This window comes from Schistocerca nitens, chromosome 6 (genome assembly GCF_023898315.1).
Source record: "Schistocerca nitens isolate TAMUIC-IGC-003100 chromosome 6, iqSchNite1.1, whole genome shotgun sequence".
Lineage (NCBI taxonomy): Eukaryota > Metazoa > Arthropoda > Insecta > Orthoptera > Acrididae > Schistocerca > Schistocerca nitens.
This window is the reverse complement of record NC_064619.1, coordinates 340,956,785-340,970,327: the sequence shown is the minus strand read 5'-3', so window position 1 is coordinate 340,970,327 and position 13,543 is coordinate 340,956,785. Positions and strand designations below refer to the sequence as shown.

Here is a 13,543-nt window from a genome sequence, read left to right as displayed (position 1 = left end):
TCTAAGTCTAGGGGACTGATGACCTCAGATGTTAAGTCCCATAGTGCTTAGAGCCATTTGAACCATTTGTTTTGTTAAAGTGACGTCAGTATTTGATGTTGTTCCGACCCTTCGTAGGTTGGCGGATTGTGACGTGCATTCAGTACCTGTAGGTTTTGAGTCCCATAATGACTTCTTCTAGTTGTCTTCCACGGTCATCAGTCAGGTGGCTATGCCACAATCCTGAGGAAGCTTCCTATATACCGTGACCGTGGAAGAACACCGAACGTGCAGCCTGTGAGGCAGAACAATAGCTGGCGCCAGACTTAGCTAACCCGCGTCCGGCCATCCTGATTTATGTTTTCGTGATTTCCCTAAATCGATTCAGCAAATGCCGGGATGGTTCCTTTGAAAGGTCACGGCCGGCGACCTCCTTCACTATCTTTCCCTAATCCGATGGGACCGATGACCTCGCTGTTTGGTGCTCTCCCCCAAATCAACCAACTAACCAACTTATCTTCTAGAGAGGATCTACTGGCTTCGCGCACATAGATTCAAACCTACCAGTTAATAAATATTCCTAGCTGACAAAATATATCAATCATTCACGACATGTTTATAATGACCATGCTATGGAACTTGGAACTGAAGAAGATGCTCATCTTTCGTACAATAAATAGAAGTAAGACGTAGATATGACGAGCGCTGCCCTAGCACTGTGCTTTTCTCAAGCATTGTTGAGAAGTATAGGTTCAAAGTTGCCTTCATATTTTCAGTTTTTACCGCAGAAGAGACAGCATTTCGAGTTGCTGTCCAATCTGGTCGACATACAGGGCTGTAGAACTTGCTCTTACAGTACAGACTCAAAATTCATATCTGAATATACTGAAAAATAGAAGCGAGATTATTTAAAGGAATATCCAAATGCTGGAAACTGAACGTCAATCTGCCATTCTCCCATTTCAAATTATGTATAGGAAAACTATTCGAGGAAGAGCAGGCAGACGACTGGTGTCTCTCAGTTTCCCATAAATGTCAATACTAACCAGTGCTTCAAGTAGTTATTAGAAGCTCCCCCTGGTTTCAGAAACCTCAGGCCAGCGGAAGCTGGTAACAACCTTGGTAGTACGATTGTGTATCAGGCATGGGTTAACGCCTACCCATATAAAAAATCTGATTACAAGTATCCGGACATATATTAGTGGACACTAATATGGGATGTGTCGAGTTCAAATCTGTTGCGGACACTGTCAATGAGATGACAATGTCTGTGGATGAATGGCAGGCCATCTTTTCTCATGAGCTGAAACCAGGTAAATGCCGGGATGGTTCTTTTGAAAGGGCATGGCCGACCTCCTTCCCCATCCTTCCCTAATCCGATGGGACTGATGACCTCGCTGTTTGGTCCCCTCCCCCAAGTCAACCAACTAACCAACTTATCTTCTACAGAGGATCTAGTTGCTTCACGCACATGGAATCAAACCTACCAGTTAATAAATATTCCTAGCTGACAAAATATATCAACCATTCACGACATGTTCATTATGATCGTGCTATGGAACTAGGAAGGGAAGCAGACGCTCATCCTTCGTACAATAAATAGAAGCGACACGTAGATATAACGAGCGCTGCCCTATCACTGTGCTTTTCTCAAGCATTATAGAGAAGTAGAGGTTCAAAGTTGCCCTCATATTGTCAGTTTTTACCGCAGAAGAGACAGCATTTCGAGTTGCTCTCCAATTTGGTCGACATACGGGGCTGTAGAACTTTCCCTTACGTACAGACTCCAAAGTTATATCTGAATCTCTTAAAAACTAGAAGCATATCCAAATGCTAGAAACCGAACGTCAATCTGCCATTCTCCCATTTCAAATTATGGATAGGAAAACTAGTCGAGGAAGCACAGGCAGAGGATTGGTGTGTCTCAGTGTGACATAAATGTCAATACGAAGCTGTGATTCAAGGAGTTATTGGAAGGTCCCACTGGTTTCAAAAATTTGAGGCCAGTAGAAGCTGGTAACTACCTTGGTAGTACGAATGTGTGTCAACCATGGCTTAGCGCCTGCCCACATAAAAAATCTGATTACAAGTATCCGGACATATATTAGTGGACATTAATATGGGATGTGTCGAGTTCAAATCTGTTGCGGACACTGTCACTGAGATGGCTGAATGTCTGTGGATGAATGGCAGCCCGTCTTTTCTCATGAGCTGAAACCAGAAAGGGTTGTGACGTTAGGCGCTGGGATGTGGATCGAAGTCGACCTTCTACCTCATCTTAAAGGTATTTCACTCAATCCATGTCAGGACTCTGCGGAAGCCACATCATGTAAGGGATGTTGTCCGCAAACCATTGCCCCATAGATTGTGCTGTATAACATGACACATTGTCATGCTGATACAATCAGTCACGATCGATAAATTGTTCCTCTACATACGAAATACACAAATCTGTAAAATTTGTTTGTATCCTTCTGTATCTAGCGTTGTTTCAAGTGCAATAACGGGACCACACGACAACCACGAAAAACATATCTACGAAGTGCGTCAATAAAGTAATGAGGCTGGTTTTCTTTGCAAGATGTGGTAACCCTTCAGGCTTGCGTAGGCACAATATCTTTGACCTTGGTCTATAAGCTGCTTCTAGTCCAAGCAGCACATTGATGCAACTGCTCAGTCGTGAGTTGTGCTTTAATAAGTTAACACGTGTTTGTGTCTCTCGTCACGGAAATGGACCTGCATAATATTTCGCAACGGTATGCCATTTCTTTTTGCATTAAATTGGGTGAAAACGCGACGACAACTTACGGTAAGCCTCAGAACGCTTTTGGAGAGGAGGTTATGTTAAGAGCTCAAGTTTTTCGTTAGCATAAAATGTTTAGAGAAGGCAGGACGAATGTTGAAAATGAAGACCGAAGTGGATGACCATCAACTTCACAGACGGATGTCAACTTGGCCAGGGTTCATGAACTCGTACGATCTCATCGAAGATTATCCGTGAAAATGATTGCAGAAGAACTGAATATCAATCGAGAAACGGTTCGTCTAATAATAAATGAAGTTCTTGGTATGAGAAGGATTTGTGCAAAAATAGTTCCGAAAAATGTAACACCTCAACAGCGAGAAACACGGACAAATGTGGCAGCTGATCTCTTAGAGCAAACGGAAATCAGTCCATAGTTGTTGAGCCGTGTTATCACTGGTGATAAAAGTTGGTTTTTTCAGTATGATCCAGAGACAAAACGCCAAAGTTCGCAATGTTGCTCAAAGGGATCACTCAGACCAAAACAAGCTCGCATGTCAAAGTCAAAAGTGAAATGCATGCTTATGTGCTTCTTTGACTCCAAGGGAATTGTTCATAAAGAGTGGGTGCCTCCTGGACAAACAGTTAACCAGTATTACTACAAAGAAATTTTAGAAAGACTTCGTAAAAGGGTTCTTCGTGTCCGTGCCAACATTGCTGATAATTGGATTCTGCATCACGATAATGCGCCATCGATACGGCTCTGTCAGTACAGCAATTTTTAACTTCAAAACAAATTTCAGTACTACCACAGCCACCTTATTCACCAGATATCGATCGCTCTGTGCGACTTTTTTTTCTATTTCCAAGATTCAAAACGGCGGTCAAGGGACACCATTTTCAAACAGCACAAGATGTCCAAAAAGCTGAGACGAGGGTCTTGGAGGATATTGCAGAAGATGAGTTCCAGAAATGTTTCCATCAATGGCAGAATCGCTGGAAAAAGTGTGTGCCATCAGAAGGGAACTACTTTGAAGGAGACAACACTAAACTTGACTAAAACGGTAAGCAACATTTTTTTCACATCAGTCTCATGACTTTATTGTCGCACCTTCTCCGATCTTCACTGCTGGCACTACACGTGATGACAGGCAGTTCCATGGGGTTGTCACAGGGCATAGCGAGTATAGCATGATTCGTCACTCCAAATCAGTCGATTCCAGTCATCTACTGTCCAGTACTCTGTCCTCTACTCTGTAAACCACCTAAAGCGTCGCTTGGCATTGGCTGCAGAGGTGTCTGGCCTATGAGAAGCTGTTGACCATCGTACTCCGTTCTTTTTGACACTCTGCGCAGTCATTGATCTAGCTGGACTGCCGGAAGCGCTTTGCGACTCACGAGTGGTTCCTAGCGCTGATTCCGTGGGAGTTTCTACAACGATCCTCCGCGACGCTCGACGATCCCAGTCTGCCAGTACATGATGTCTACCTGTCCTTGGTTCAGCCGCGGTTGTTTCTTAGCGTTTCCCCTTACAACCGTAACACCAAATTCGACTTGGGCAGCTTTAGAGGAGTTTAAATCTCCCTGATGAATATATTATTCAGGTGACATTCATTGACTAGTCCATGTTCGAAGCCACTACGTTCTCACGACCGGCGAATTCTGCTGTTACTGTACGAGGGGCGTTTGAAAAGTCCGTGCAAAGTCCGAGAGATGGCCCCACCGGCGCGTATCAAGGTCATGTTTAGTTAGTAGCATCTTTGGAAAGAACGCACACCTATTTTCAGCCATATTAGTCTATTATTTGTGTTTGGCTTTCGTGTGAAACAAGGAAGTCGAGTGATTGTCAAAAAATGGACGAAAAAGAATTTCGCGTGGTGATTAAACATTACTTTATGAAAGGCGAAACGCCTCAGGAGAAAAAAGAGAAGCTTGATAAACATTACAGTGACTCTGCACCTTCGATTAGAACAGTTTATAAGTGGTTTCAAAATTTTCGGAGTGGCTATATGGGCAGAAGTGAAGCCCAACGTTCTGGACGCCCTGTGGAAGTTACGACTCCAGAAATCCTTGATAAAATCCGTGGTATGGTGATGGATGACAGAAGAGTTAAGGTGCGTGAGATTGCTAATGCTGCGGGCATCTCGAATAAACGGGTACATAATATTTTGCATAAACATTTGGACATGAGAAAGCTAACCGTAAGATGGGTTCCGCGATTGCTCAAGCTTGACCAAAAACGGAATCGTGTAAAGTGTTGCAAGGATGGTTTGCAGCAGTTCAGGGAGAATCCGCAGTACGTTAAGCGTCGTTTCGTCACTGTGGATGAAACATGGATACATTACTATGCTCCTAAGACCAAACAACACTCTAAACAATGGGTTACCAAAGGAGAATATACAACACAAAATGCGAAGACAATTCCTTTGGCCGGAAAGGTTATGGCGACAGTTTTTCGGGATTCGCTAGGGATAATCCTCATCGACTATCTGGAAAAGGGTAAAACTATTAAAGGTGCATATTATTCATCGTTACTGAACCGTCTGAAAACCGAGCTGCAAGAAAAACGACGGCGATTGGACCACAAAAAAGTCCTTTTCCATCACGGCAATGCACCAGCACACACCTCAGCAGTTGTGCTCGAAAAATTAATGAAAATAGGATTCCAACTCCCCCTTTATTCTCCAGACTTGACGCCGAGCGGCTCTTGGCGTTTCAGTCTGGAACCGAGCTACTGCTACAGTCGCAGGTTCGAATCCTGCCCCGGTCATGAATGTGTGTGATGTCCTTAGGTTGGTTAGGTTTAACTTATTCTAAGTTCTAGGGGACTGATGACCTCAGACGTTAAGTCCCATAGTGCTTAGAGCCATTTGAACCATTTTTTTTCTCCAGACTTGGCCCCCTCGGATTACTATTTGTTCCCCAGTTTGAAGAAATGGCTGGCGGGACAAAGATTTTATTCAAACGAGGAGGAGATTGCGACAACTAATAGCTATTTTGCAGACTTGGACAATTCCTAATATTCGGAAGGCATTAACAAATTAGAACAGCGTTGGACGAAGTGTATAAGTCTAAAAGGACACTATGTCGTAAAATAAAAAAATGGTTCACCCCAAACACGTAAGTAGTTTTTACTTTTGCACGGAATTCTCAAACACCCCTCGTATCTCTGTTGACAACACACTACTCTGCGCCTCCTTTACTGCTGGGGGGGGAGGGTGGGGGGTCCGCCTCTAGTGACATCTAGTGTACAAAGGTTTATGACACGGTACACTCTCATACCAAATTGTTTCTCTACAGTATGCAATACACAATTTTGTAAAATGTGTTCATATCCTTCTGCATGTAGCGTTCTTTTAACCGCAGAATGGGGACCACACCAGAAACACCCGTACCGTAACGGCACCTCCTCCGTACTTCGCTGTTGGTACTACGCATGAGAGGCAGGTTGCGTTCCAGACATTCGTCAAATTCAGACCCTTCCCTTGGATTGCTCACAGGATCTTTTTTTCGAATGCTTTGGCAATTTTCACTTTTGTTAATGCTGTGTGTCTTGCAAAGCGACTATTTGCTCCGCAGTTCGCTTTCCTGATTAAATTGCAGTTTCCTCCTATAACGTGTAAAAAACTTGTATAACAAGCTATGTCACAAGAAACTGGGGTATACGAGGGTGTACACACAAAAAAAAGAAAAAAAAACATTTCCGGGGGCGAAGCTTGTGTAGTATGCATTTCTGCTGCTAGGAGTGTATAGCGCAACTCATTGTTACTTCAGTACCGCCTTTGTTGTCGACCAGACTTTTCCCGTTCGTCTACATTGATTCTTTTTGCTAGCGCTGCTTTGTGAGTTTAAGTGAAGAACGTGCAGCTGTGAAATTTTGTTTTCTACTCGGTAAGAATACTGCTGAAACTGTTTTATTGTTGAAAACAGCTTACCAAGATGATGCTATGGAAAAAGTTAAGTGTAAGAGTCGTTCGCTCGATTTAACAATGGCGACACAGCAATTGATGACAAATCTCGTTCTGGGCATCCATCAACCGCCCTAATCGACGAAAATATTAAAAAAATTCGAGAGCTTGTGTTCACAGACCGTTGACAGACAACTGCTCAGCTGTCAAAGATTAGTAGGTTATCATGGTCACGTTTCGAATTTTAACGGAAAACTTGGGACTGGAAAGGGTTGCTGGCAAGTTTGTTCCGCCGGTTCTGATTGACAGTCAACAGAAACGTTGAGTTGAAACATGTGCTTTGAAACAACAGCTTGAAACTGATCCAGATTTTCTGTCAAAGGTCATTTCTGGCGATGAGTCATAGTGCTGCGATTACAAACCAGAAAGGAAGCAACAGACAAGCCAATGGGAGACATCGTCATCACTCCGTCCAAAAAAAGTCGTCACACCAAATCAAATATCAAAACAATGCTTGTTTGCTTTGATGCCAAGAGCGTAGTTCATTCAGAGTGTGCTCCCCCAGGTTAGACCGTCAATCAAACCTTTTATTTGGAAATCTTAAGAAGTTAGCGCAACAGTGCTCGTCAAAAAAGACACGATTTGTCGCAGACAGGAGACTGGTTCTTCCACCACGACAACGCACCTGCACACACAGCCATCTCTGTTACGCAGTTTTTTGGTTAAAAATGGCATGGTTCCGCTGCCTCACGCACCTTACTCGGGTGACATGGCTCCGTGCGAGCTTTCTTATTTCCACGCGTGGAAAGGGGCATGAAAATAAACCAATCTGATAACACTGTAGAAGTCGAGAAAAAAGCGAGGGAGGATCTGTCAGCCATTTCTAAAGAGGACTACAAAAGATATTCCGAACAGTTCAAGCAGCGGCGGGACACATGTATTAATTGTAATGGGGAGCATTTTGAAGGGGATAAGGTTGTTATGTAAACAATTTAAAAATATATAGATTTTAAAAAATAATTCCGGTTTTTTGGGTTCTCTCTCGTACAAATCGCTTATGGTCTTGCCTACTGAAGCGGTGTGCCGCTAGATGGCTGCTGCTTTCGTAAGGTATTCGAGTGGCCCGCCGGAGTGGCCGTGCGATTCTAGGCGCTACAGTCTGGAACCGAGCGACCGCTACGGTCGCAGGTTCGAATTCTGCCTCGGGCATGGATGTGTGTGTTGTCCTTAGGTTGGTTAGGTTTAATTGGTTCTAAGTTCTAGGCGACTGATGACCCCAGAAGTTAAGTCGCATAGTGCTCAGAACCATCTGAACCATTTTTGTATTCGAGTGGCTCGTAAAACTTCCAGCTTCGACTTATTGGAAAAGCTTTATAAGAGCATCTAAGTGTGTGTCACAGTCGTGCCGCAGGTGAGCACAATAAATAACACTTTGTGAGAAAAATGACCATGTATGTCAATTATTGGGGGTAAACATATGTGAATGGCGTGATGCATTAAGTTGCAACGGTGGAGATTTTGCAGTGTGAGCGACTGCACAAGGTACCATTTCACGCACACCGAATACCTTGCTATTTCCCCTTTCACGTCACGAAATGTGTAAGCCGCCAACAGATTAAACATGCAAATACCCGGAAAACCATGATTTAGACACAGGGGCCGCAGAACGCTATACTGTATGACGGAAGATCACAAATTCACCATCGTAGATAGCGACTATGGTTTCTAGCAGGTAACCGTGTTATTGTTCTGCGTCGCGCTATCGATTCCCGCTTTCTCTTACATCTGTCATAGCCAACAGCTCTGTCGCAATAAGGAAATCGATATGTGACACCATGACAACGCATTTCCGTCAACAAGACGCTAGCGGCGCGGCGTGCGAAAATCGCCTCAGTCACGCCATAATTTTGTTTCGGTGCAGAAAGGTCTACGTCATACTTTCAAAAGCATTTCTTGTGCTCATTTATATGTGTCGAACCCAGCAGCGCAGTTCGACTGTCTCTTCGCCTACGATCTAATAGGTAGATATTACTGAAGCGATGTTTTAATTTTGTTTATCGCGATTGAGTAAGAGCTTGAGCGATCCTGTGCGATGTCCGTCGCCTGTGCTATATACTTAATGTGATGCCCTTCTGCCTTCTCGAACAACTTCTGAACTCAAGTCAATTTGTGTAATTAATTTCCTTCTAAATACTTCCTGCCGAGCACCTGCACTGCCATCTGTTGGGTTCACTCCACACTTGCTTATGTCTGACACAGCAATTATCGAACGGACTCATTCATAATGAGTTCCGCTTTCTTGACGGCTTCAGTTTTCCTTTCCTCCTTTTTTTCGGGCTACTTTACAAAAGTTTATGAAGTAAGATCAGAATCTAAAGTCGTGTGACCAAATGCGCATTGTAATGTTAACAATCTTTTTCTGTTCCCTATGACAAGCCGTTCTTTTATAAGTTTTGTACTACTGCATCACTGGAGTAAACATTCGGGCCATTTACTAATTAATGTGTCGTCAGCAACATTCCTGTCTCCTTGTAATTACAATTCAAAAATTAATTAGTCTACAAATCCATCTTATTTTTAAAAGATTTCGTTCTCATGATTACGGATGTGTGTGACTTCCTCAATATGAACGCAATAATCTTTCAGAAAAATGTATGGTATCCTCTACTACTCTCTTGCTGCTGATATGAGACAAAATTTATAAATTAGCTAAATTAGCTACTTATCTTTAATTGATTTTTTAAATCAGAAGACTCGTATGTATCCATATTAACTTAAAAAATAAGTATGTGTTGATGGAACAACTTTAGCGAAACACATTTTTTTGCTCGTCATTATTTGTCATACGTATTTGGGTTACGTTGTACTATCGTCGCTGAATTTCTCTTTATTCTTCCTAACTGCATAGTTGGTATAAATCCCCCGTATTGTACAAGACGTGCAACAACATGAATAAGAAGCAGATGGGTGTGTGATAAACATTGCAAAAAAGCGTTTTTATCCACACAGTATTTAGAGCACTTTTAACCTGAAAAGTACCATAAAAAAATTGCAGGTGACAAACTGTATAAATATAGCACCTGTACGTGAATAACCAAAGTACTGTTAAGTAAAATAAAGAGAAACCAACTGCTAATAGCATAAGATCACCGAAAGATATATGGAAAATAATGAATTGCAAAAAATTATGTTTTGTTGAAGGTGGAATCCTCAAAATACTCTATATTTAACATATAACCAGTGAAAGGCCGATGTTAACTATGTTTCACTATCGAAATAGACTTTATTTCACTTTTGAAGTTAGTATTTATGTTGGGGCACACATTTTGCATTATACTTTGGTATCTTCAGTTTCATCAATGAATTACATTTTTTTTCTAAACGCAGTCACTTGTGATACATGTAAATAGTAAATACGGTATTGTTTTAACCAGCCATATTATGTGCTATTGTAAGTCTACTTAGGATAATCGGCATAATATGTCATAAATATGTTAATACTTGTTTGTTTTACAATGGTAAATCAATGAAAATAGAGAAATTAGGAGAAATTCATAAACTTACGGGTTTAGCTGATCTGAGGAACGCGTGTTACGCCTCAATAAAACAGCGATAGACAACTCCAAAAGTTCAGTCTACCTTGCCGGCCGGAGTGGCCGAGCGGTTAAAGGCGCTACAGTCTGGAACCGCACGACCGCTACGGTCGCAGGTTCGAATCCTGCCTCGGGCATGGATGTGTGTGATGTCCTTAGGTTAGTTAGGTTTAAGTAGTTCTAAGTTCTAGGGGACTTATGACCTCAGCAGTTGAGTCCCATAGTGCTCTGAGCCATTTGAACCATTTTTGTCAGTCTACCTTGAAAATCGTTTGGGATGTTCTATGTTGGGAGGTGTCTGATTCGCACAGTAAAAATAATTGCAATATGACGTCTTATTAACTTGACACCCAGCAAAGCACTAATATGTGTGTCTAGAATAGTAACCGAATGCCATTTCAGCCCCTTTAGTTGAGGACACATTACATGTCGAAAACGTTTATAACAAGTCGAACAATATTTCTTACTGAAGTCAATGGCTCCGCGTAATCACATATGGGCAGTTTGCTCGCAAAGGCCTCGTTTGCGGACTCACGTTTACTCTGACGCTTTTGACTCTGTTGTGCTGTATTTTCACACGTTTCAGTTTCCGCTATTAATTATGACACGCCCTACATATTGGCTACCTGTAACAGTGGAATGTACACTCTAAAACATAAAAACGTGGTACCACAAAGGAATTATCCGAATGGGATAGAAATCGGCAGGTCTGATGTGCATGTACAGACAAATAAATGATTATAATTTCGGAAAAAATTGGATCATTTATTCAAGAGAAAGAGCTTCACAAATTGAGCAGATCAATAAGACGTTGATCATAGAATGAAGGCTTTCACGGCAGGTGTTGTCATCACTTAACATTTCCGGGCTGAGATGCCGTGGTCCATACATAAGACTCTCCCCTGACGTTTCTTTGACTGCGGAAAGCATCCTCCGAGGACAATCAGCGAACTGCAACGAGAGCACTAGTGAGCGCCGTATATATAAGCCATCCAGAGGGCGCCGTCCCGACAACCAAGAGTGACGGTGTGCCGTGCCATTTCTTTTCATAGCAGGATCCGTCTGATCACCACCCGCGACATCCTTAGTGCATAACGGTATGTCGACGATATTCTATGCCCCGTTCCGTTGTCCCTCATGGCAAGCCATCCTGGGCTTGCATTTCAGCGAGATAATTCCCGCTTGCACCCGGTGAGAGTTTCTATTGCTTGTCTTAGTGCTTGCCGAACCCCACTTTGGTCACCAAGGTCGCCGGATCAGTCCCCAGTTGAGTACGTTTGGAGCATTATGGGCAGAGGCCTCCAGTCATTCCGGTATTTTGACGGTCGAAGGCACCAGTCGGACAGAATTTGGCATGATACCCCTCGGGTGGACATGCAACAACACTGTCAACTAATGCCATGCCGAGTAACTGCTTGCGCAAGGGCCATAGGTGGAGACCAACGCGTTATTGATTTGCTCAGTTTGTAAGCTTCTTCTCTAGAGTAAATGTTCCAATTTTTCTGAAATTATAAATATTTGTTTGTCTGTACGTGTGCGTCACATCTAACGATTTCCGTTGCATTCGGATAATTCCTTCACGGTGCGTCGTACTTTTTTATGTTTTAGAGAGTGTCATAGTTTCACAAAGTTGTAGAGGTGTCAGGTATTGTGCGAGCGGCCTCTAACCACAGCTGTGTGGTTTCAGACGTACGTGCTGCAGCTGGTCGAGTCCCAGATGAGGACGCACATGAGCGCGCAGGGCATCATCATGGACGGCTTCCCCCGGGACATGAAGCAAGTGCATGAGTTTGAAAGCAAGGTAAGACTTACGGATCCTGAAACCGCACATCGGCATCCGTACTTTTCTCAGTCTGAGTGAACTATTGTGAAAAATTAAACTTTCTGACGGACAGAAGTTATTTACAGTACTTGAAGTCGAAAATGCACCTCTACCCTTTTCGGGGTCATGTTCTTACCGACTTTTTTTAATTTCATCATCTATGAAAATATAAAGAGTAAGATAAATGTAATAAACTGAATTATGTCTTTTTAAAGGATTAAGTAGAGTATATGTTAATTTAAATCAAATTGAAATTTTAGAAAATTATATTTATTTCGCCCCTTCGCGTTTTTCTGTTTCATTAGACTTGTAATTACTTTCAAATGAAACCGTCATCTTAAGAATTAAATAAGGTTATACGTAAATAATTCTGCTCTTTCGATGTTTATACTAGAGTTGATTCATGATTTGGCAGTGTTTTATCAAGAGATGTATCAAAAGGTTTCGAATGTGTGGGTTGGCAGTAGTGGTTCAGTTGCCCCTACCGATGTCGTTTCATGTAGCCTGCAATGTTATATCTGGCCTTTGAAAACCACGTACGAGATTTTCATATTCTCTTACTCGTTACGCGCAAATCATTAGTCCTACAGAAAAAGTGAACAGTAACTTTTCGTAGGAAATTTAAAGTTTCCAGTGGGATACATACGTTTTAGCTGGAGGCCACGATTATAGAGTTATTCGAGAAAAACGCGTGACATTCAAATGCCCTTCCACCCCACACTCATCCGTCGCCTGTCAGGAGTTCTAGTTCACTACTGGCCATTACAATTGCTACACCACCAAGATGACGTGCTACAGACGCGAAATTTAACTGACAGGACGAAGATGCTGTGATATGCAAATGATTATCTTTTCAGAGCATTCACACGAGGTTGGCGCCGGTGGCGGCACCTACAACGTGCTGACATGAGGAAAGTTTCCAACCGATTTCTCATACACAAACAGCAGTTGACCGCCGTTGCCTGGTGAAACGTTGTTGTGATGCCTCGTGTAAGGAGGAGAAATGCGTACCATCACGTTTCCAACTTTAATAACGGTTGAATTGTAGCCTATCACGATTACGGTTTATCGTATCGCGACATTTCTGCTCGCGTTGGTCGAGATCCAATGACTGTTAGCAGAATATGGAATCGGTGGGTTCAGGAGGGTAAAACGGAACGCCGTGCTGGATCCCAACGGCCTCGTATCACTAGCAGTCGAGATGACAGGCATCTTATCCGCATCGCTGTAACGGATCGTGCAGCCACGTCTCGATCCCTGAGTCAACAGAAGGGGACGTTTGCAAGACTACAACCATCTGCACGAACAGTTCGACGACGTTTGCAGCAGCATGGGCTATCAGCTATGAGACTATGGCTGCGGTTGCCCTTGACGCTGCATCACAGACAGGTGGGCCTGTAATGGTGTACTCAACGAGGAACCTGGGTGCACGAATGGCAAAACGTCATTTTTTCGGATGAATCCAGGTTCTGTTTACAGCATCATGATGGTCGCATCC

The 13,543-nt window shown here is 42.9% G+C and overlaps 1 protein-coding gene across 1 annotated transcript in view; it reads left to right on the top strand.

Annotated features, from left to right (window-relative positions):
* Window positions 1-13,543, top strand: part of LOC126262334 (adenylate kinase isoenzyme 5) — a 483,860-nt gene that overhangs the window by 458,602 nt on the left and 11,715 nt on the right. The window contains exon 9 of the mRNA XM_049958893.1: window positions 11,911-12,024. Within this exon, the coding sequence (XP_049814850.1) occupies window positions 11,911-12,024 (114 nt within the window). The remainder of the gene's footprint in view (window positions 1-11,910; window positions 12,025-13,543) is intronic.